At 34.3% G+C, this 22,703-nt stretch overlaps 2 protein-coding genes, 1 long non-coding RNA gene, 1 other non-coding gene and 2 pseudogenes across 7 annotated transcripts; 4 read left to right on the forward strand and 2 right to left on the reverse strand.

Moving 5' to 3' along the window:
• Positions 1 to 2,881: 2,881 nt before the first annotated feature.
• On the reverse strand, positions 2,882 to 3,254 carry AT3G05435. 2 transcript variants are annotated; one of them, NR_143905.1, is made up of 2 exons: positions 3,007 to 3,254; positions 2,882 to 2,910 (listed from the first exon to the last, which is right to left on the reverse strand). It is a non-coding gene; the product is annotated as an uncharacterized misc_RNA (transcript). The 2 variants fall into 2 exon arrangements; NR_143906.1 differs by having other exon boundaries at positions 2,882 to 2,899; positions 2,995 to 3,254.
• AT3G05445 lies at positions 3,152 to 3,943 on the reverse strand. Its single transcript, NR_141175.1, has 2 exons — positions 3,747 to 3,943; positions 3,152 to 3,320 (listed from the first exon to the last, which is right to left on the reverse strand). It is a non-coding gene; the product is annotated as an other RNA (long non-coding RNA).
• Positions 3,944 to 4,538: 595 nt separating this feature from the next.
• Positions 4,539 to 5,066, forward strand: AT3G28157 (annotated as a pseudogene; the record flags this gene model as incomplete). Its single annotated transcript has 1 exon — positions 4,539 to 5,066.
• Positions 5,067 to 6,040: 974 nt separating this feature from the next.
• On the forward strand, positions 6,041 to 8,176 carry AT3G28160 (annotated as a pseudogene; the record flags this gene model as incomplete). Its single annotated transcript has 1 exon — positions 6,041 to 8,176.
• Positions 8,177 to 9,561: 1,385 nt separating this feature from the next.
• Positions 9,562 to 11,745, forward strand: AT3G28170 (uncharacterized protein; the record flags this gene model as incomplete). Its single annotated transcript, NM_113736.3, is given in 6 exon segments — positions 9,562 to 9,872; positions 9,883 to 9,964; positions 10,736 to 10,810; positions 11,199 to 11,284; positions 11,374 to 11,551; positions 11,670 to 11,745. 6 exon segments carry the CDS (start codon positions 9,746 to 9,748, stop codon positions 11,743 to 11,745), a joined length of 624 nt encoding a protein of 207 aa, NP_189457.2. The 5' UTR covers positions 9,562 to 9,745.
• Positions 11,746 to 17,095: 5,350 nt separating this feature from the next.
• Positions 17,096 to 20,650, forward strand: CSLC04 (Cellulose-synthase-like C4). The gene is made up of 4 exons (NM_113737.3): positions 17,096 to 18,130; positions 18,271 to 18,579; positions 19,298 to 19,702; positions 19,781 to 20,650. Exons 1-4 carry the CDS (start codon positions 17,495 to 17,497, stop codon positions 20,450 to 20,452), a joined length of 2,022 nt encoding a protein of 673 aa, NP_566835.1. The 5' UTR covers positions 17,096 to 17,494; the 3' UTR covers positions 20,453 to 20,650.
• The last annotated feature ends 2,053 nt before the right edge of the window (positions 20,651 to 22,703 follow it).

Genomic DNA, 22,703 nt, shown 5'->3' on the forward strand with positions numbered 1-22,703 from the left:
ATTACCAATCACCACCATGTTCTCCTTTATAAAGCAAGAAATGTTTGGAACTCCCACGTCTTCGAGAATATGATTCCATACTGATATCTTGTGCGCCTCTATAAGTGTTGAGCTCTAAAAAATAGATGCCTAATTTTTTTTACCAACAAATCAGAATAAGTGAATACTCAGCCACCAAATATCATTATTTCTAATCTGTTACAAATTGAATTCAGAAGAAAATATGTTAAGAGACAGAAGAAACTTACTGGTTTTGCTTCAAGGTACCATTAGAAGTGGATTATGAAATCTTTGAAACACCTTTTGATGATTCGATTCAAATCGTTAGCAAGAGCATGAACATAAAAGGGAAGAGAGAGGAGAGAACATGTTAATGAGAAAACCAGATCATGGAGCTTGGAGAGGTACCTTGAACAAATCATGGTCTTACTTTTCAAGCACAAGAGCTAGTTATGGGCCTTTGGATATCTTTGATATTCTTTTCCATCTGAGAAAAATGCACACGACTACCAATATTAGGTTCTAACAACGAATAGAACAAGCTAATCCAAGTATACCTATTGTTTCTGGTCAACTGACTCTCAAGATCTCGAAAAGGCATCCTTCAGCTGTTTTTCGCACATCTTCTGATTTTTTCTGGAAATATTCATGGAAACATAACATATTAGAATCATTACAAGCAGACGTATTCACTGATTTAAGCTAATGGACTCACCATCACTGCGGTTACATGCAGGTTTTGTCAACCAATCAAAAAGATCTTTACACACCACTGTTAGGAGTATTAAAATCTGCGCATTAACAGGGTAAAAAAGACATGCCTAAAGAAGTTCACCAAACCATTTTGTAAAGAGCAGCAGCCAAGGTACATTCTCCCATGTGCTTCATGTTGTTAGTGAGGCATTTTAGAACGTCGGACAATATTTCCTAAAGTAGATCACTCAGGTATTTAGTAAAACTAGTAGGAGTGATATTTTACAATGTAAAAAGTATTTTCAAAGCTTGACATGTATCCCTAACCTTGCTCGCCTCCTCCACAGCTGGTCCCATGGCTGCTACAACACCCCAATTGTAGTCAATGTTGCATCACAAGACTAAAAGTCGTGCTCGTGGAGCACCAAATAATTCTCCTACCGAACGTGACAAGAATATAACAGATAACAATAAGTATTCATGAATAATTTTGTAAAGAAAAAGCTAAAATAAGAGAGAATTATATAAAAACATTCCTGACTTCATACCAGTTCTAGTTGGTTGGATACATTTATTTTAGCTCTTCCAGAATTTATTTACAGCTTCCATTGAATCCAAACGCATCTACAAAAAATTTAAAAATTCAGTTTCAACTCTATAGCTTAGAATAATTTCCACAAAAGAATTGTTAGGTTAAGACAACCAAGAAGATTTCCAATTTGTACAGCACCTTCAAGTATGACTCTCTCAAAGTCCTTTACTGATAACTTCTCTAGGTAAGCTATTCGGACATCTAGCAGAGGTTGATGTTGAAAACGACGTCTTACTAACTCACTTTGGAGTCGCAGTCCCCTGATGAACAGAATACAAGTACAACAAGAAATAGAAATCCAAAAAACAATTCACACAAATGAACCTTAATAGTTCACATTTGACATCATTAAGAAACTATTTGATGCCTGCAAACAGAAATAGCACAGTTTGATTCAGTTATCTAGATATGTTTCTTCTAACAACAAATGTTAGACAAAGCAGAAGCAACTTAAAGGAATTCGTAGCCACCTGGACCATCAAATTTGTTGCAAAGCAGAGGTTGATGTTGAAAACGACGTCTTACTAACTCACTTTGGAGCCGCAGTCCCCTGATGAACAGAATACAAGTACAACAAGAAATAGAAATCCAAAAAACAATTCACACAAATGAACCTTTATAGTTCACATTTGACATCATTAAGAAACTATTTGATGCCTGCAAACAGAAATAGCACAGTTTGATTCAGTTATCTAGATATGTTTCTTCTAACAACACATGTTAGCCAAAGCAGAAGCAACTTAAAGGAATTCGTAGCCACCTGGACCAACAAATTTGTTGCAAAGCATGCAAAAGTGTGATTGTAGCATTTCTAATGACTGCAGCCCAACCATCCTTACAAAAATCTATCATATCCTGTCAAATGGACAAAAAGAAACAAGATATTCCACTTTAGTAAATAGGGAAATCAGGGGCTGAAAATTACAAAAGTAGAATTTAGTTCAAAAGTGAGACAGCAAAGTCATCAACTGCTGGAACCATCCATAACAATCCTTCACTAAGAACCTTGGAATTCTGGAGTTCTTGTGCTCTTTCATGATTTTGCAAAGCTACAAACAAAAGGCATATATCATCAGATTAAAGTGAAAGTCGATAGAAAATTTACCGAACCACATACTTTGCCTAGGTATACTACAAGAACACATAGCAGGAATGGATTACTTTACCTCCTGCTCCAGCTTGAATAGATGACGATTGAAGTGCTGCTGCAATCTCTCATTTGCATAATTTATACAATACTGCTCAAAACTATTTCTCTGCACATGTAAAATATTTATTCAGTAAATCAAGTTAACATTGGTACAAAATGTAAAAGAAAAGATGCATACATGAAACCATTTCCTGTAAAATCTATGCCCCAATCTTTCTCATCATGCAATGTGGGTACAATCAGAAGTTGAGCTTTTAGCTCCTAAGCATTCAGGTTTTCAGCTGATGCATTAACTTAGAGATAGTTTCACACTTCTAATGACAGTTTCACTGATTTTCATTCAACTTGATATATACGACAGTTTAAAGAATCATATTTGAAAACATAGCATGTAATACATTAAGCAATTATGAATGTGCAAGGGAACAAGTATGCAGTATGCATGTATGTATGAATTTATGCATGTATGATGAATGTATGTATGTATGTATGAATGCATGTATGTATGTATGTATGTATGTGTGTATGTATGTATGAATGCATGATTGTATGAATGCATGTATGTATGTATGTATGTATGTATGTATGAATGCATGTATGTATGAATGCATGACTATATGAATGTATGTATGTAAGTCTCTTTTCTTCAAGCAAGAAAGACCAGAAAAGATCTGTAACATCAAAAAAGTTAAATCATACGAAAAAAAAACAAGAATCAAACCAGGGACAAAGTGATACAGAACAAATCTAAACCGAAAACAGAGCAGCACAAAACCATTTTATATCTTCGATTACCAGTCACCACCACGTTCTCCTTTACCATCTCTTTGATAGTATCCCATCGATTTATTGTTTGAAGCTCATGATTCAAAATCACGTTGATCTTCCTGTCAAAAACCAAATCAAACCAAACCCAAAATTGATCGACCTCAAGATTACCATACCAATTGGGATAAATTTAAAAATAAGCGAATCAAGTAACAGAGATACACAATTTGTAAGCCGATCAATCTGACGGATCCCTAAATCCGAGAGTATGATTTCTCATGTAGCAATATTCTAATCAAGTAACATAGAAACGCAATTCGTATAATCCGATCAGAATTGCTCCGACGGAACTGACCTTAGAATCGATCACCTTGGCCGGACTGAGAGAACACGTAAGAGAACTCGCTCCGGTACTCAAGACAATTTGCGAAAAGGAGAATTTAGGGTTTCAAACGGCCATGAAGTGGAATCAGATCAAAATTACGTATTATAAATTGTATAATTCAGGAGAAATCAACACAATTTAGAAGAAGGATTAAATACCTAGCCGAAGAGATTTGAGTGGTTGTTCGTTGATTGTCGAATCCGATCAGGGGAAGCGGGTCGGGTCACAGATTACGTTGTTGAAATTGAAGAATTCAGGAGTAATCGACAGAAATAAGAGGAAGGATTTGTTGAACCCAGCGAAGAGATTTGACTTGAGAGATTGGTTTGATGAGTCATTGAAGAAGAAGAAGACGAGAGATCTATAGAAAGAATCATTTGAAATTCCAAAATCACACTCTCGTTCATATAGCCGTTATAACTTATAACTAGAATTACTAAAGTACCCCTAACTCTAATAAGATTTCAAATTGTTACTGATTACCGGTTACCGAGATTAGAGAGTCAAATCTAAAAATTTTTTGATACCACGGCACGGCTTCTACTTGTAGTTGTTATACCCGTGGTTGCATAAAAAAAAAAGTTGTTATACTCGTAAAAATTTTTGATACGAACATTAGGAATTGTATAGTTTTTTAAGGGTTTTTTTTTCATCTTTAAAAAATATTTATAGTTTCATTTTCAAATAGATACAAAAATATTTATATGTGATAAAATAAGCGGATGTTCGTTTTTCCATTCAGATAATTCATCTGAACGAAAATGAATAATGATGTTCGTTTGTAACAATATAAAAATGAGATGAACCATGATTTTATATTAAACTTATCCAAAAAATGATAGTAATCCGGTTGAGACTGATCGGAGCAGTTAACTAGAGGTGATTCAGATCAGTCATAAATACCCCTGTTTAATTTAGAGAAGGGTTTTGTGTAAAAAAAAACCTCGAAGTCGCTATTTTTTGCAACTTTATTCTTTACCTCTAAAAAAATGCAGAATAATCTTATGAAGTTTCACTTTCCTTCTATTGAGGATGAATTTTTAAGTTTACCTCCTACTGTGGTTGTCTCTTATTATATTGATGCAGCTTGGACTGCAAACTCGGAAGAATGCGGCATGGGGTGGATCTTCCAAACTCAGAACAATCGGGGTTTCCACCAAGGGACCGCAACTCGCACCCTCGCGCCCTCGGCTCTAGCTTCTGAAGCCTTGGCACTGAAATCAGCGTTGTCTGCAGCGTCTCGAACGAAATTGACTTCCATCAAAGTTTTCTCGACTCTCAAGTCCTTATATCTCTGTTAAATACAGAGACTTCAACGAACGAGCTGCAAGGGATTCTCCATGATATTGCCTTTCTTAGTCGTTATTTTCTTTTATCTCAAATTCTCGTTTGTACCACGCAAGGCTAACCTGTTAGCCGATGCTTTGGCCAAGTCTGCACTTTTTTCTTTGATTGTAACAACCTCCTAGTCTTACTTTTGATCAATATAATAGTTTGCCCAAAAAAAGAAAAATTATGAAGTTCTAAATAATACTTTTGAAAGCTCAAATACTGTTTCTTTAACTTAATCCATCCACCGTAAATAAGGTAGTCCTCGGTCCTCCTACCATTTGTATTATCGACACACATTTATTACTTTATTAGCATGGTATGAAAAAATGATTTTGTACATAGAAACGTTGACAGCATTTTATGTTAGATTGACTTTATAACCCTCTCGTGGATTCATTATTCAATAACTCCAACTTTTTCTTCTTAGTTTTCATTACTGTGCATCTTAACGAAGAATCTGACAATTCAATTATGATGGTCGTGAAGTCGTTCCAAAATAATATCCTTCGAAGACACCATTTGCATATGCACTACAAAACAAGATAACATGACGTATATACTCGTAATCTGGGCCTAAGATTGTGTTGTGTCAAATATGGACTGGGGAAGAAGTATTTATTTTGTCTCTCGATTATTCACATGATTCGTCAATTCCACAAAACCCATTATAAATTAACTCCTCTTCATCTGCCAGTAAGACAAATCTATATCACATAAATTAACTCCTCTCTACACCTGCCATTAAACACGTAAATAGTTAATACTACATCGTCAAAACTCAACTTATATTGACCACGTTTATATGTACGGTGATACTCTGTGAAGTTGAGTCTTGCTAAACAAGCAAATGATGACAAGGCTAACTCAAAGAGTAACTCAGATTGATGCAAATATAACCATAGTTAGTTCAAGCTTTTGGGACCACAAACAAAGTTGCTGGTTTCGTCAAAAGAGAGAGCTGTGAGTTGTCTTGTAGTGAATTCAATTGTGTGACTGTGGTGGTGTATACGTTTGGTTACGTATAAGGTGACAGCTTTGCAATTAGGGTTGGTACACAAGGTGTGATGTCTCCATCTATAAAGAGGAACATTATGCAGAGAGAAGAAGTGTGATGTAATGATGTAGTGATGCGAGTTGCATAAAGAGAGGAAAACAGAGTGGGGAAACACTAAGAGGGAAAGTGAGCTTTGTATATTGTCAGGGGTGGGTGAGGGAAACAAGCTGTAAACTCTTTCAAGTTGTTTAGTAGATTCCGGGACACCGTTCCCGGCGAGACGTAGGCTATACCGGTTTGGTATAGCTGAACTCGTTAAACTGTGTTTGTGTGCTCCTTATTCCTTTTCTGCATCATTCTCTGCATTCACCATTATCTTCTTATCATCTCTGTTTCAGTCTTGCATATTTCCCAAAGATTCACTTCTAAGTTTAGCTTGAAACCGTAATAGATAAGCAAGCAACAAGCTTAAGCCTTGATAAGGTTGGATTAACCTTAACAGATTGGTATCAGAGCCAGGTTGGCAAAGAAAGGCTAAAGCTTTATCTGAAACTTTCAAGTTCCGCAAGAAAGTTTCTGGTTTTATGGAAAGTTTCAAGCTTTAGAAAGAAAGAGGAAGTTTTACAAAGAAAGGTGTGAGTTTTGAAAAGAAAAGAGCTCGTTTGTAAGAAAGCTCAAAGCTTTGTCAAGGAAGTTGACATCTTTACAAGGTATGGCTTCGGGAAGTAAAGATCTAGAGAAGTTTGATGGGTTTGGAGATTATATCTCATGGAAAGTGAAGTTCCTGGACCATCTAAAGGATCTAGACTTGTTGGAAGGACTGAAAGAGGAAGTTTGCTTAGAGAAAGGTTCTGGAAATTCTGGATCTGACGAAGGAAGAGTTAAAGATCTTGAAGAATGTAAGATCTTAGAAGAGAAGAAGAGAAAGGCTAGAGCTTTCATCATAGTAAGCGTTGGAGATCATGTCTTGAGAAAGATCATGAAGGAGAGAACAACTGCAGGTATGATGGAACTCTTAGATAAGCTGTATTTGTCTAAATCTCAGCCTAGTCATAGTATGTCAAACCGCATTCAGTCGCAACGTTTATATTTTAAGAGGAAGCTCTTTGAGTTTAAGATGAGCATAAACGGATCTATGAAGGAGAACATAGAAGAGTTTTCAAGTATACAGTACTTGTAGTGTCGGCTAAGGACTCTCTGTGGGTTCAATGGGTGTACAAAAATCTAATTCGCAAGGAGACGTTTTGGTCGGTTAAAGAGAACACGTCTTTAGGATCTTGGTTATGGAAAAAGATTCTAAAACAGAGAGACAAAGCTCGTTTATTTCATCAGATGGAGGTACGCTCGGGAACAACTACCTCTTTTTGGCACGACCATTGGAGTCCGCTTGGCAGGCTACATCAACACTTGGGGTCTCGGGGAACAATAGATTTGGGGATAGCGACTCAAGCGACGGTTGCAGAGGTTTTAGATACTCACAGGAGAAAGAGACATAGAGCAGATTTTTTAAATCAGATTGAGAATCACATTGAGCTGGTTCGACAAGCTAGAAGCCAAGAGAGTGATCGCTCATTATGGAAACAAAAAGAGGACAGCTTTAAAGGCTCTTTCTCTTCTCCAAAAACTTGGCAACAAATCAGAACAATAAGCAACGAATGTGAATGGTATAGAGGGGTTTGGTTTCCGTCTTCCACTCCAAAATATTCATTTGTCACATGGTTAGCTTTTCACAATAGACTAGCAACGGGTGATAGGCTCTACAAATGGAATTCAGAAGCTCGGGCTACTTGCGTTTTCTGCGACGAGGAACTGGAGACGCGAGACCCCCTCTTTTTCTCGTGTCCCTATTCTTCTCAAATTTGGATCGCTTTAGCAAAAGGACTTCTAAATGGCAGAAACGTTTCGAGTTGGAGCTTAATCACTCCTCACCTTCTTGACTCGTCTCAGCCATATCTCCATGTTTTCACCCTTCGGTATACGTTCCAAGCTTTGATTCACAGTCTATGGCGAGAGAGAAATGGTAGGCGACATGGTGAACCTGCAATTCCGGCTTCGAAGCTAACTAAGCTCATTGACAAAAACATTCGGAATAGATTCAGCACACTTCAGAAGATGGGGAACAAAAGACTTCAAGGTGGGTTGCAGTATTGGTTTCAAACTCGAAGTTAGGACACATGATCATCTCTCAGACTCTGTTTGCTCTCTCTAAATTCATGTTACATTTATTGTAAACAATGGTTTTTTTGGTTGAATATAATTTTACATTCTTTCAAAAAAAAAAAAAAGAGTTTTCAAGTATAGTAGCAGGTTTAGACAGGGAAGGTGAGATTGTGTCTGATGAGACAAAAGCTATGGCGCTTCTCATGTCTCTTCCTAATCAGTTTAGTGAACTGAAGGAAACAATGCAGAACAGTGGGATATCTCTAACATTGGATAATGTTATGAGAGCTATCTACTCTAAAGAACAAGAGTTTGATCAGTTTTGGGAACAAGCAAAAGAAAGAAAGGTGCTTGATCAAAGAATGAACCTATCAAAACTGAGAGCAAACCAAGAGAAGGAAAAGAAGATGAACAAATCTAAGGCTAAAGGGAAGAAGATTTGTTGGACCGACCATAAGGAAGGTCACAGTTACAAGCAATGTAATCACTGCAAAGCTGAGAACAAGCTTGGTGAGCAAAGTCACAAATCAGTCTGCAAGTTTGTAGGATCAAACCGGTTGAAAGCAGAACTGATGGTGAAAAATGACGTGTCTCATCTAAATGAAAGGCTCGAGGAAAAGCTGGTGTTATGCAGTGAAGAAGAAGCTCTTTCTCAAAGCATAAAAGAGCTTAAGAAAGAACAGGTTGCTAATGAGACTCCTTCAACAATCAAAGGAGTCGGAAAGCTTCATTAGAAGCTTGTGTTCTTGATGGTCTTTCTTATTATTCACGAGAGACTAGTTAGAAAGGCTGCAGGAAGGTGAAACATATGTCTAAGGTTCAGACACGTTGTTTCAAGTAAGCAGTCATGAAGTTCTAGTCGGATACACAAAGTAAAATGTGTATGGTTTTAAGTCAGTGAACAAGAATGTTTAACAACAGAGGTGGAGCCAAGTAAGAAGAGATGCAGTGAAGTTCGTTGGTGTTGCTACAGGAGGAATCTGTCTCTGCAAGAGTGTAGAGCACATCTTTAGATGTTTTTTGGATTTCTCGTGGAACAAGTTTTCACTGCGGTTGGTTCTTCTTGTGTGTTTTGTTAGATTTTTTGGAAATCTGAGCAGATGATGGTTCAAAGAAGCAAGTTAAACATGTGTAGCTCACTGTTAAAGAAATTTCGTGGATAGTTAGTGAGAAAGGAAGACTAAGAAATCAAGAGCAGAGGAGTATCAAAATCGGTCAAGCTAAGTATGGTCTCATTTGATGACAAAGAAGAAGAGTTATCAGTCTTGAGAAGAAGCTTGTTATTTTTTGATATGGGTACTGAAGTACAAGTTTCTGGATCTCTAAAGGTTCAGAGATGATACAAGTATGGTTGTGAGACGAGGTTAATTCAAAGTTCTCAATGGATTCTTTAAGGAGAATTTGAGAAGGGAAAGTGAGAGAAACAGTTGCAAGTGATCAATGCATAGTCTGTTTCGGAGAATCACTTCAAGAAGAATGAAGTTATTGTGCTTAAAGCACGATGAATGTGTCGTCTCAAATACTGGTTGCATCAGAAGAAGATCAATTTCGTTTTTTGGATTAGTTTTCTCAAGGAATCGCTTGCAGGAACAAGTGAGTTTTCATCAGGGTTCGAAGTCTGAAACTGATGAATAAAGAGAAGTTCAAGTTCTTGGTTTAAGAACAGTTCCAATGGAGATCTCTGAAGCGTTTTCACAAGGAAGAGTGATGGTTGACGAGAGATTCGGTTCAGGTCAGAAATTGGTAATAGATGCAGATGTCGAGCTGTTTTCAAGCATACCGGGTTTAGGTTTTGCAGGTTATTTCAGCTTGGGAAAGTGACATCATATTCCTAAGAATTGATGTGGAAGTTGCTGCAAAGGGAATGTCTCTTGATGATCACAAGTATTGGTGATAAGAGACAAGAATCAAATAGAACGAGTAGTAGGTGAAACTACTGATGGGTTATTTTGATAAGATGTGAGTCTTAAAATTCACATCTGTTTTGAGATGAATCAAGCTTGGGGTAAAGCTTGGTCTTGGCAGCATATTCAAGTATTAGTTGCAAGTTCTGAAATTTGCAGGTTTGCTGAAGCTCTGCAGGTTATGAAATTTCAGAAAAGAATGTTAAAAGGTGGCTTGAAATGATAAAGTATAGAAGTGAGTCAGTGAATTCGTCAAGAAGAAACTGGGAGAGAGGCTGCAGGCGTTGCAGGGCTGTCTCAAAGTCTTCTCACTTCAAGAAGCTTTGTGAAACTACAGTTTATACATCATGGTAGTTGGGATCATCTTCAAGCAAGTACAAGCAACTGATAGATACTCTAAAGAAGGGACCAATTGCATAGTCTTCTCAGAATGCATTTGGAAGATATCAACAAGTGTTATCTTGGTTAAATATACACTCCATCATGGGAAATGTTTCAGAATCTAAGAACATTTATGATGCAAGATCAAGTGTTGATGGTTTCTACTTACTTTGAAAAGTAGTAGAATGGGTTTTTTCAGCTAGGATTAACTTCATGAGCTCAAGAGGTGAAGTTTAAGGGGCTGTAAAGACGTGTCTCTTACGGGTCATTGGTTCAGTGAAGTTGGGACGGTTAAAGATGACTAACAGGGGGTTTTAAACGCTGTTGGTAAAGGTCTGTTTAAACAGAAGAAGTGAACAACAGAATGTATCGAGAGTCTCCCTAATATCGAGTGTTGGGTGGCGTGTCTTGTTAAGGTTTTAACAACGGTACAAGCGGATGTTCTAGAATGGTCTGATTAAACGGGTTTCTGAAAGGAAGTTTCAGGTTTCTACAATGGTGTAAGCTGTTATGGAGGTTTTGGTTACATGATGAATCAAAAGGGGTTTCAAGTCTGAAGCAAAGTCGGTTCTGTTTTTGCATATGATTCAAGTTATTTCTCAGTAAGGTTTGTCTCAATGCGCATGAGGAAATCTTAGAAGCTGGAAACGAATCATAAAGGCAAAGGGTAAATGAGTTCAGTCACTACAACAGATGTGGTGAGAACTGAAGCTGCAGGATATTTTGTGTGATTTGAAAATCATAAGTGGTGGAGCTTATGAAGAAGAACTCTATTGGGTTTAACAGGTTTGGTGGAGTTTTCTCTTTAAACTTGTTAATAGAGTTTGCTGACTGGTTAGTATCAAGACTACAAAGGCACGAAGAGGTCAATATGAGTTGAGGCAAAACACTTGTGTGTTTGAGGCTGGTTTTATGACTCAGTTTGGTAAGTGTTGCAGGTCTTGTGGTTGGATCAGTTTGTTGAGTGTTTGGTCTGCAGAATTCGTAAATTATGCAGAGTCATTGGAGTTGCAGGTTTTAGAACTGGTGTTAAAAGGTTCTTGAGTGCTGCTCTTGGTCAAATTCTCAAGAAAGGACTCGAGTTGGTTTTGTGTAATCAAACCAAGGTGGAGTTTAATGCCTATCTCTGTGGTGAAACAAAAGCCAAATGTCTGGAAGGTTTCACTGTGAAACGTAACGACAACATCGTGAAGTTTGGATTTATGAAGAAAGTCTAAACTGGGATCGGGAATCAATCAGAGGATTGAGATCTAAGGTATTCTCTCTAAGAAAGTGTGTGCATTCATTTGGCTTGTTCATCTTCGTCTCAGGTGGAGATTTGTGGAGTTGAGTCTTGCTAAACAAGCAAATGATGACAAGGCTAACTCAAAGAGTAACTCAGATTGATGCAAATATAACCATAGTTAGTTCAAGCTTTTGGGACCACAAACAAAGTTGCTGGTTTCGTCAAAAGAGAGAGCTGTGAGTTGTCTTGTAGTGAATTCAATTGTGTGACTGTGGTGGTGTATACGTTTGGTTACGTATAAGGTGACAGCTTTGCAATTAGGGTTGGTACACAAGGTGTGATGTCTCCATCTATAAAGAGGAACATTATGCAGAGAGAAGAAGTGTGATGTAATGATGTAGTGATGCGAGTTGCATAAAGAGAGGAAAACAGAGTGGGGAAACACTAAGAGGGAAAGTGAGCTTTGTATATTGTCAGGGGTGGGTGAGGGAAACAAGCTGTAAACTCTTTCAAGTTGTTTAGTGGATTCCGGGACACCGTTCCCGGCGAGACGTAGGCTATACCGGTTTGGTATAGCTGAACTCGTTAAACTGTGTTTGTGTGCCCCTTATTCCTTTTCTGCATCATTCTCTGCATTCACCATTATCTTCTTATCATCTCTGTTTCAGTCTTGCATATTTCCCAAAGATTCACTTCTAAGTTTAGCTTGAAACCGTAATAGATAAGCAAGCAACAAGCTTAAGCCTTGATAAGGTTGGATTAACCTTAACATACTCTTTTGAAGACTACTGGTCCGGTCCGTGATGACTAGTTACATTAAAATCTGAAAACACGAAAACATAGTATAGTTAGGCATTCTCGAAAAGAAGAAGAGTAGATACAACTTGTTAGTCTTGAGATGAGTGAGCACAGGATATGGAATTCAATAATTTGTAAGCACAATTCATCTGACAAATACAAAAGACAAGTGAATTGATAATAATAATAATAATGTATATTTGTTTGCTTTGTTTTTATTGGGTTATAAGACGACCAAATTAAAAATCTTTCCGAACCTAAGATTTATGTATTTTAAAAATATAACTTAAAATACTCAGCTATGGAGTTTATACCAATAGTAATAAAATAAAATAAAACTATATATACTATCTTTTGTATCATTGTCATCTACTATATACCTCACATTCATTTGTTTCTGTAATTAATTGAATATTAGTTTTTTTTCCTTTTTGGACGAAATAACTTTAGAGGTCCTGTATTTTGATTAGGACGTGGTTATATCATGTCATTGCAAACAAAATAGCAATTTAAGAAGTGAAATTCGTGGTTGCAATAGCAAATAGTCTGTCGGTTCTCAATCTATGTTTGAGGGTGTGATGTAGTTTCTAATCACTATTTTCCTTGGAATTTGTTTTTGATAGGAATGTGAATATCATATGAATGAAGTTTAGGTTTTACAAAAAAGCTTAACCAGATAAATGTAAACTTGCCAAGAAAAAAGATTAAAAAACAAGTAATACAAGCTAATGTTGAATGTCAATCAACATGGTCTACCGGATCCACAAGAGCATTAGGCTTCTATTTACTTGGACATTACGTTGATGAGAAACCCTTCTTGTAATCTTTTACCAACTATCATCTACGGTTTTTAAGAATTCAGTTTGACCAAAGTTTAACAAAAGTTTTATATTTTATTTGACACTAGATGACCGTTAATACTAAACCATCTTTGATCTAACATGAAATTTACTCAATCAAATATATATATCATTGATTAAGTATGATGATTAAATTGCAAATCTAACCATAAATGCAGATCCAATTATAATGATATAGTTGCTCGATTATGAGAACCCTGGAGATTTTATTATGAAATCTATAGGCCCAATTATCAGAATCAAAACTCAATCAACTAGATGATGTGAAATCAATTTTTTTAATGTATGTACACATTATTATTATACAATCATGGCCAGAGAGGCCATACCACATGTGTATAGTACAATCTCACATGTGTCAATGCCAAATAAAATTCATAAAAATTAAAAACATTGGCTTAAGAGTTGAAGACATGTCCCATGTTCACTTTGGTTTATCTCTTCAATATCTCCTAAAAATTGCATTTGCTTGGTTGCTAGGACACACTCGCATACAGCTACATGAATTCTGAATGACCCATATGTTCCTTTTAGCTCCAAAATTACTAGTTATTTCTGTTTTGCCGGTTTTTATTTTCTACTTTTAGAATCATGACAAATAAATACAATAAAAAAAGATTTCAATATCCATAAGAGACTATTTTAACGTTGATCAAAAAGTGATTTGAATGTTTTTCTGAATTGTCTACATTTTACTACCTAGCTCACATATTTATCTGGCATGGTATTCATGATTTATTATCCAAGTCCCAATTAAGACTAAAAGGGACATACTGGCTCTAAGTCACTTGTTTCGGATCCCACTACTTTTTGGGAAAACTTCTAACATTAAGAAGTTTTTGAAGATTTTTAAAATGTAATGGAAACTATATACAAGTCATTCGAAAAACAAGATCTAGCCATTCCATAGGGGTTCATAGAGATGTTCAAGACTTTCCATATGTGTGTGTGTACCTTGTGTATGAATAAAAATAGATAAAAAGACTATCATTTGACTTCTAAGCAGTTAAAATATTGTCTCATTGATGATATTGACCAATCAAGCATAAACAAAATTGTTTTTACGATGAAGAATAATAATTTAATGAGTTAAATACAAAACCTCACCGATTGCATCTGAAAAATCTTAGAAGATTCACTATATTGTTTATTGAATTATTGAAAAATATATTCATTAATTAATAAGTGATATATATATATATATATATATATATATTTGAAAATATGATTGAGAACAAAAAGATACAAACTTGGCCGTCTCATGTGGTAGACCTTACTTCAGTGTGACTGTGCTGATGAAAGAGCATGTGCCTCTATTAATGACATATATATAAATTATACATATGGTTCTCGTAACTAATTCTATAACATAACACAAATACAATTCGAAAATTTGTTTGTAGGTCACGCAATTAAGAAATTAAAACCTAATAAATGCTTAGTGGGAGGAATCCCCATCAGCAAGAAAACTCAAAATCATCAACAAAAAAAAGGAGAGATTATTCATAAAATTTGTTTGATAAAAACAGATATGAATAAGTAGCTTTAGTAATGCTATAAATCTGTAACTCCTAGTCTTGTTTGTAATGTTATAATTATGGTGCAAGAGAAAATATGTTTTAGATATTCAAAATCAGATTGATGAACTATTACATTTACAGTTTACCAGCTCAAACACGTTTTAGATCAACCGCTAATAAAAACTGGTCAAAATATAACACCTAATCACAAAAGCATCATAAGTATGTCATAAGCGACCAAAATCAACTTAATAAAAAAACAAAGTGGTAAAACACTAGGGCCTGATAACTTGTATAGCTGTCTTGTACAGTGTAATAATCATCATATATATTCTCTTCTTAAGTCTAATGGGTTATTCAACATTTATCCACCATCTATTTCAGATTAATTAATAGCTGCCGTCAAAAATAAAAAGGATAATAATAATGTTGTGATATAAGATATTATAGAATATATATTTTAATATAATAATATTTTATGTTCGTAAAATAGAAACTTCCCATGTGATTTTCTTCTCTCACCGCCGGTTACGGTTATTGTCTTTTTCTTAGACTTGAAAATATTAAATCTTTTTGTTATGGAATTTTACTACACAGCTTGTATTCATATAGTTTTGGGTTAATAGTTAAAACATAAAACATATATCGTGATTATAGTTTACTCACATTTTACATGTTGTTACACTGTCGATATCTATCAAATATATTACTGTTGTAATTTCTTTTCAAAAATACTGTTCTAATTTAATCCTGCATCCAACAAACTTTTTGACCAGAGAGAACCAATATATATATCAGTATGTCTATAAAAAAATATGATAATTGTGAAAATGAGATCCATATTTTTGATTATATATATAAGTGAAATAGATTTGATTTGATTTACTTTGCAACGTCTTGTGACACAAGCATGACATAATCGAACCCATCTAACAATAACATGCAGTATATCGTTGAGCTTCTAGCAAAATCAACAAAAATCTAAAATCTTTTAGTAAAATAATATTAAACCTTTTATCATTAAGAATTTTTTTAAAATTAACAATAAACCCATGACATTTGTCTAATCTGCCATAGAGTTGAGGTGGGACTTCTAACATGCTCTATTATCTCTTGTACTCCGTTGATCATCGATGATAAATCACAAGCTAAATGTTTGTGAATAAGTGAAAATTTATCTTGGAAATGAAAAATTATCCAAATCAAAGGGTTACAGTAACTGGATAATTCATTTAACACTTTGAATCAACAAGATCAAATAAAAAAAGTTGGAAGACAGTGAAGCGACAACATAGTCCATTACTTTGAGTTAAAGTAATATTATAATTTAGTAAAGTTGATCTAATTACATTTTTATAAGTTTAATCTGGTCATCGCTGGACCAAGTTGTCATCCTCCAAATTCCTTACCAATCATACAAATTGATTTTTGGCCTTTTCTTGGAATCATCTCTTTTTTTTCTTTGTGTTTTTCTTCTCATTCATTTTGTTTTTCTTTAATACACACACATGCATGTATAAACGCAGTTTTATGACTGGACATATCGCGTAAGATCCATAAGCCAATAGCTTTTTTTAAGTAAAGTATTTTCATTTTATGGGTATAATTATAAAGATGTAAATTTCCCCAAAATAATATAAACAGCAGTCTCTCTCCTACTTAATCAAATCACTAGACGCGGATTTGCTTAACAAAGTAACTTTAAACCAAATCGTTCCACCTAAAAGGCTAAAACCATTAGGATTGATTTTGGTCAAAAAAATCGGTTACTATTTTTTAATTTACTTAGAAGACTGGCAAAAAAAAATGATTCCAAACTACTAACATATAAGATAAAATGTATTTAACATCAAATTAAAATTTTCACGTTAACTAATATAAAAAAATGATATGAAAGAAAACCCAACTAATCTTTGATTATATGCGTTAGCCTTCTTCATTAGCCTTCTTTAAATACTAGATTAGTACTTGATAAACTTTTATTGTCTATACAATATATCAAAAAAAATGCCTCTAAATTAACTACATAAATTAGTAATTTCTGAAAATTAATAAAAAAAACACGTAACCATAACTTCCGAGTATGTTTACTTTAATAATTTTCACGGGATTCTGAACTCTAAATAAAGATTGATTGATAAAAAAATATTAAAATAAAATTCACGGGATTTACAAATTAGTTATCATTTGAATCATTTGTTATAGAATCTAAAATAAAATAGTAAATTGATCATATAGTAAGAAATCAAATTTTCTTTTTTTGTCATAAATAAATATAATTTGTTCTTTAGTTATGCACGCTGGAAATAGATCCCACTAATAAAAATTGGACTTTTCAAACAAAGAAAATAATTAAATAAAATCTTCCTTTACAAAAACAAAAGAGGAAAATTCAAAGAAAGGAGAACTCTCTTCTTCTTCTTCTTCTTCTCCTCTCCTCTTTATTTACTTAGTTGGTTCACTTCAGCACATGATCCTCGTCTCTCTTTCTTTCTCTCTCTCAATCACAAGTTTCAGTTACACAGCTGAACCCAAAGTATCTCACATTCTGATCTAATCAGAACACTGTTTTGTCTGTGTAACATAAACAAACGATCCTGTTTTTATGGAAAATTTAATGAAACAGTGACGATTCTTCTACACTTCTTTATAATGACAAACATTTCATAGTACCAAAATACACAAATACCTTTTCTTTATTCTTCTCACCCTTCTCTGTTTCTTTATCATTCATGGCTCCAAATTCAGTAGCAGTGACAATGGAGAAGCCAGACAACTTCTCTTTACTAGAGATCAACGGCTCAGATCCATCCTCATTCCCCGACAAACGTAAATCCATCAGTCCAAAACAATTCTCATGGTTCCTTCTTCTCAAAGCTCATAGACTCATCTCGTGTCTCTCGTGGCTAGTCTCTTCGGTTAAAAAGCGAATCGCGTTCTCCGCGAAGAACATTAACGAAGAAGAAGATCCTAAAAGCAGAGGAAAACAAATGTACAGATTCATCAAAGCTTGTCTTGTCATCTCCATTATTGCCTTGTCCATAGAAATCGTTGCACATTTCAAGAAATGGAATCTTGATCTCATTAACCGACCGTCTTGGGAGGTTTACGGGCTTGTCGAATGGTCGTACATGGCTTGGCTCTCGTTTCGATCCGATTACATCGCTCCTCTTGTCATCAGTCTCTCCAGATTCTGCACTGTACTCTTTTTGATTCAGTCTCTTGATCGGTTAGTCCTCTGTCTCGGTTGCTTTTGGATCAAATTTAAAAAGATCGAACCTAAGCTCACCGAAGAATCTATCGATTTAGAAGACCCCTCCAGTTTCCCAATGGTCCTTATTCAGATCCCAATGTGCAACGAACGAGAGGTAAACTATAAACACTCTGTTTTTACTCTGTTTTCACTTTGGTTTTACTCTGTGTTGCTCTGTTTTTACTCTGTTTTTATTCTGTTTTATGTTCTGTTTTCTCTTACATAGTATAATTGTTATGTTTTGTTTTCTTCTAGGTGTATGAACAATCAATAGGAGCAGCTTCACAACTTGATTGGCCAAAAGATAGGATCTTAATTCAAGTATTAGATGATTCAGACGATCCAAATTTACAGCTTTTGATCAAAGAAGAAGTATCGGTTTGGGCCGAAAAAGGCGTAAACATAATTTACAGGCATAGGTTGATCAGAACTGGTTACAAAGCTGGCAATTTGAAATCAGCCATGACTTGTGATTACGTTAAAGATTACGAGTTTGTGACTATCTTCGACGCAGATTTCACACCAAATCCTGATTTCCTCAAGAAGACTGTTCCTCATTTCAAGGTAAGAACACAATCTCTTTATTCCCAAACTTATAAAAGGAAACTTCTTTCTTGACGTTTCGTAATTTACGATGAATGTTTTAGAGAAATTCACTGGAAAAAGATTTGTTTCTTTTTTACACTTTTTTGATAGAAAATATTTTTTTGATTATACTCATCACCGACAGTTGTCTTTGCTGGTTTTATCTATTTTTCGGTGGATCATGTTCTAAGTAACCGACAAATTTTTATATTGTTTTTTGTATTTTTGGTTTTATGTTAGGAAAATCCAATTTGGTAATTTGTTATGTATGAAATCGAAGTAACCGACAAATATGAAATTACAAAACTCATGACTTCTTTGGTTGATTTTTCTAACATGACAAGTCTTCAAATTCAATCTAGTTGAAGCTAATCTTGATTCTGTTTGATTCCGGGTTTCAATTATTCCTTTGTTTTTACATTTACATATTATAATAATAATTGTTTTATAAGTTATTGTTTTGTGAAAAATCGAAATTCTATTATTTTATTTTTATGTACCCCACCTAAAGAGCATATCTTATTTTTCATGTGGGTTGTTGGAGTCGAACTCAAGATGACTGAGACCGGAATTTTTAAGTAGACTAGTCAATAGATTTTGTTAAAATGTAAAAGTATATTCATGTGGAAGTTTACATTTATGCAAACATTTTTGAATATCAAGATTCTTACGAGTGTTGTGTTGTTTGTTTGCACAGGGTAATCCAGAGCTAGGGTTGGTCCAAGCAAGGTGGTCATTTGTGAACAAAGATGAGAATCTCCTCACGAGGCTACAAAACATAAACTTATGTTTCCACTTCGAAGTAGAACAACAAGTGAACGGTGTGTTTCTCAATTTCTTCGGATTCAATGGAACCGCTGGAGTATGGAGGATCAAGGCATTGGAAGAATCCGGCGGATGGCTCGAGAGAACCACCGTGGAAGATATGGATATCGCGGTTAGAGCGCATCTCAACGGCTGGAAGTTTATTTACCTTAATGATGTTGAAGTCACTTGCGAGTTGCCAGAGTCTTATGAAGCTTACAAGAAGCAACAACATCGTTGGCATTCCGGTCCTATGCAGCTGTTCCGGTTATGCCTTCCTTCAATTATCAAATCAAAGGTAAAAGTTTATTTCTACAACTAGTGATAGTAGTTAAACATCATTACATATACTCATTGTTTGTTTTTGTGTTTGTAGATATCGGTTTGGAAGAAGGCGAATTTGATCTTCCTTTTCTTTCTTCTAAGGAAGCTTATTCTACCATTTTACTCATTCACACTCTTTTGCATTATACTTCCATTGACAATGTTCATACCCGAAGCCGAGCTTCCGTTGTGGATCATCTGCTATGTTCCTATCTTCATTTCGCTTCTCAACATTCTCCCGTCACCTAAATCTTTCCCTTTCTTAGTCCCTTACCTTCTTTTCGAAAACACAATGTCAATAACCAAGTTCAACGCCATGATCTCCGGGCTGTTTCAGTTTGGATCGGCTTACGAGTGGGTTGTGACGAAGAAAACCGGGAGATCATCGGAGTCCGATTTGCTAGCGTTTGCTGAAAAGGAAGAGAAGTTGCATAGGAGAAACTCGGAGTCAGGTTTGGAGCTTCTGAGCAAACTTAAGGAGCAAGAGACAAATCTTGTAGGGCAAGAAACCGTGAAGAAGAGCCTTGGAGGGCTAATGAGGCCGAAGAACAAGAAGAAGACGAACATGGTGTTCAAGAAAGAGCTCGGGCTTGCGTTCTTGCTGCTAACCGCAGCTGCAAGGAGCTTTCTATCGGCGCACGGTCTTCACTTCTACTTTTTGTTGTTTCAGGGACTGTCTTTCTTGGTTGTAGGGTTGGATTTGATCGGAGAACAGATCAGCTAGACACACACAAAACCAAGACAGAGAACAAGGAAAAAAATACCGTTTATATTCACTATTTTTTTGTTTGTTTTTTAAATTCTTTTCCCTTTTTATATGTGGGTTTTATACATAATTTTCAAGAACTTATAATGTCCAGTTTCAGATAAATGAATTGAAACGAATTTGTTATATGATTTTGGCTTAACTTTAAAAAATCATAGCTCTTAGATGTTTTGTTTGGATAAATATTCAACAGTATTTCAATCACAATTACTCAATCACATTACCTCTAATAGAAAATATTTTTGTCTTCTCAACTTTGATTTGATTACCATAGCATTTGTGGACAGAATGAATGGAACTACAAACTATTCTCATTAGTGGAAAGATTACAAATGATAATTTGTCTAGTCATAGTTTAATTTGTCTCGGAAAAATACTCAAAAGAAGTGTAGATAGAGATCAGATTAGTTATCTATATATACATTTTTGTAGACGTTTTTGAAGATAATGTTGAAGATTTGAGCCATAATTCAACAATTAATTCAAATGGGTGGGTATAACCCGGTTTAACTCTGTTCGGATCTTGGATAACATGTTTAATTCTGTTCTGATCTTGGATAACATTAATTTTTGGAAAAGTTACCTAAAAACTAATAATTAAAAACAAAAATTAATGATTTAATTACCAAATTTAATATAAACAATATCTCTAAACTAACCATATTTGTTATTTACTTTAACTATTTTCCTAAAATATTTCTACCTAATTTAAACATAAATATATAATTCTTCTTTCACTTTTATTTGATCTTATACTTTATTTATTTTGAATTTATATAAAATATATATAGTTAATAAAATATTATATTTTTTTCTGCATATGATGTAATTCAAATTTTTAAAACGGACATATATTATTCAACCTATGAAGAAATAATATGTGTACAATGTCCCACATCGCTTAGAAAAATTGTACAATGGTTCAGACCCATATTATAAAAGGACCAAAATGATTCTGATTACGAATGAGCAGGAAACTTGATTTATCAGGCGTCCAAAATTAAAATAGTTATCCGATTTACTCGGGTTTTTTATTTTAAAGATTTGAAACTTTAAAATGTTTCAAGAAATTATAAATATTATAACTTTATCAAAAGTTAAATATTATAATTTTAAAAACTTTTTATAAAGTCTATCTTTAAAAAATGCTTTAAATATTTATAATTTTAAAACTTATAAAGTTTTAAAAATTATAAATTGAATTTTACAAAAAATTTAAACATGATAAATATATATATAATATATTAATACGAGACGATATATTACAGGAAAAAACTTAAATATAATCAAGGTCGATATTGTATTTTTTGTAAGTTTCAAATTTTATAATATTGAAATTAATAAGAAAATGACAAAATTGTTTAATTTCACGGGACTGGGTTGTATGGTAGGATGGGTTTGGGTGGATAATAATTAAGATTGTACAATGTCCCACATCGCTTAAAAAAATTGGACAATGGTTCAGAGCCATACTATAAAAAGGACCAAAATGATTTCGATTACGAATGAGCATGAAACTTGATTTATGAGGTGTCCAAAATTAAAATGGTTTGTTTACTAGGGTTATTTATTTTAAAGAATTGAAACTTTAAAAAGTTTCAAAAAATTAAAAATTAAGTTTTACAAGAAATTTAAACAATATAAAAGATATTAATATGGGACGATATACTGCAAGAGAAATCTTAGATATAACACTCAAAATTCAATGATGAAGTTTGGGTCAATATTAATCTTTTTTGAAGTTTCTAATTTTATAAATATTTGAAATTTATAATAAAATGACAAATTTGTGTTTAATTTCACGGGACGGGGTTATATGGTGTGACGAGTTTGAGTGGATTATAACATGGGATGGTATGCTACGGAAAAAACCTATAATTAACAATCATAATATAATTATATAATCTTAAACACTAAACAAAATTAACAATATTAAAAAAAAACTTAAAACTTTAATTTTTTAAAATCACATTTCGATTCTTTTATAAGATTTCTCTCGCAGTACTACCACGGGTGAAATCCTAGAATTGACGGGTTTGAATCGATATTAATATGGGATGGTGTACTACGGGTGATATTTTAGAATTGACTGGTTTATGTTGATAATAATTTGCGATAGAATTAGGAGTGAAATCCTAGAATGACAATTAAAATATAATTATACAATTAAATACTACCACGGGTGAAATCCTAGAATTGACGGGCTTGA

Source organism: Arabidopsis thaliana, chromosome 3 (genome assembly GCF_000001735.4).
Source record: "Arabidopsis thaliana chromosome 3, partial sequence".
Lineage (NCBI taxonomy): Eukaryota > Viridiplantae > Streptophyta > Magnoliopsida > Brassicales > Brassicaceae > Arabidopsis > Arabidopsis thaliana.

What these genes read in the sequence shown, in the direction of transcription:
- CSLC04 (NM_113737.3), top strand. Translation starts at nt 17,495, where the DNA reads ATGGCTCCAAATTCAGTAGCAGTGACAATGGAGAAGCCAGACAACTTC. An exon ending in CAATGTGCAACGAACGAGAG is followed by an intron (nt 18,131 to 18,270) that starts GTAAACTATAAA and finishes GTTTTCTTCTAG; the next exon opens with GTGTATGAACAATCAATAGG. An exon ending in AGACTGTTCCTCATTTCAAG is followed by an intron (nt 18,580 to 19,297) that starts GTAAGAACACAA and finishes TTGTTTGCACAG; the next exon opens with GGTAATCCAGAGCTAGGGTT.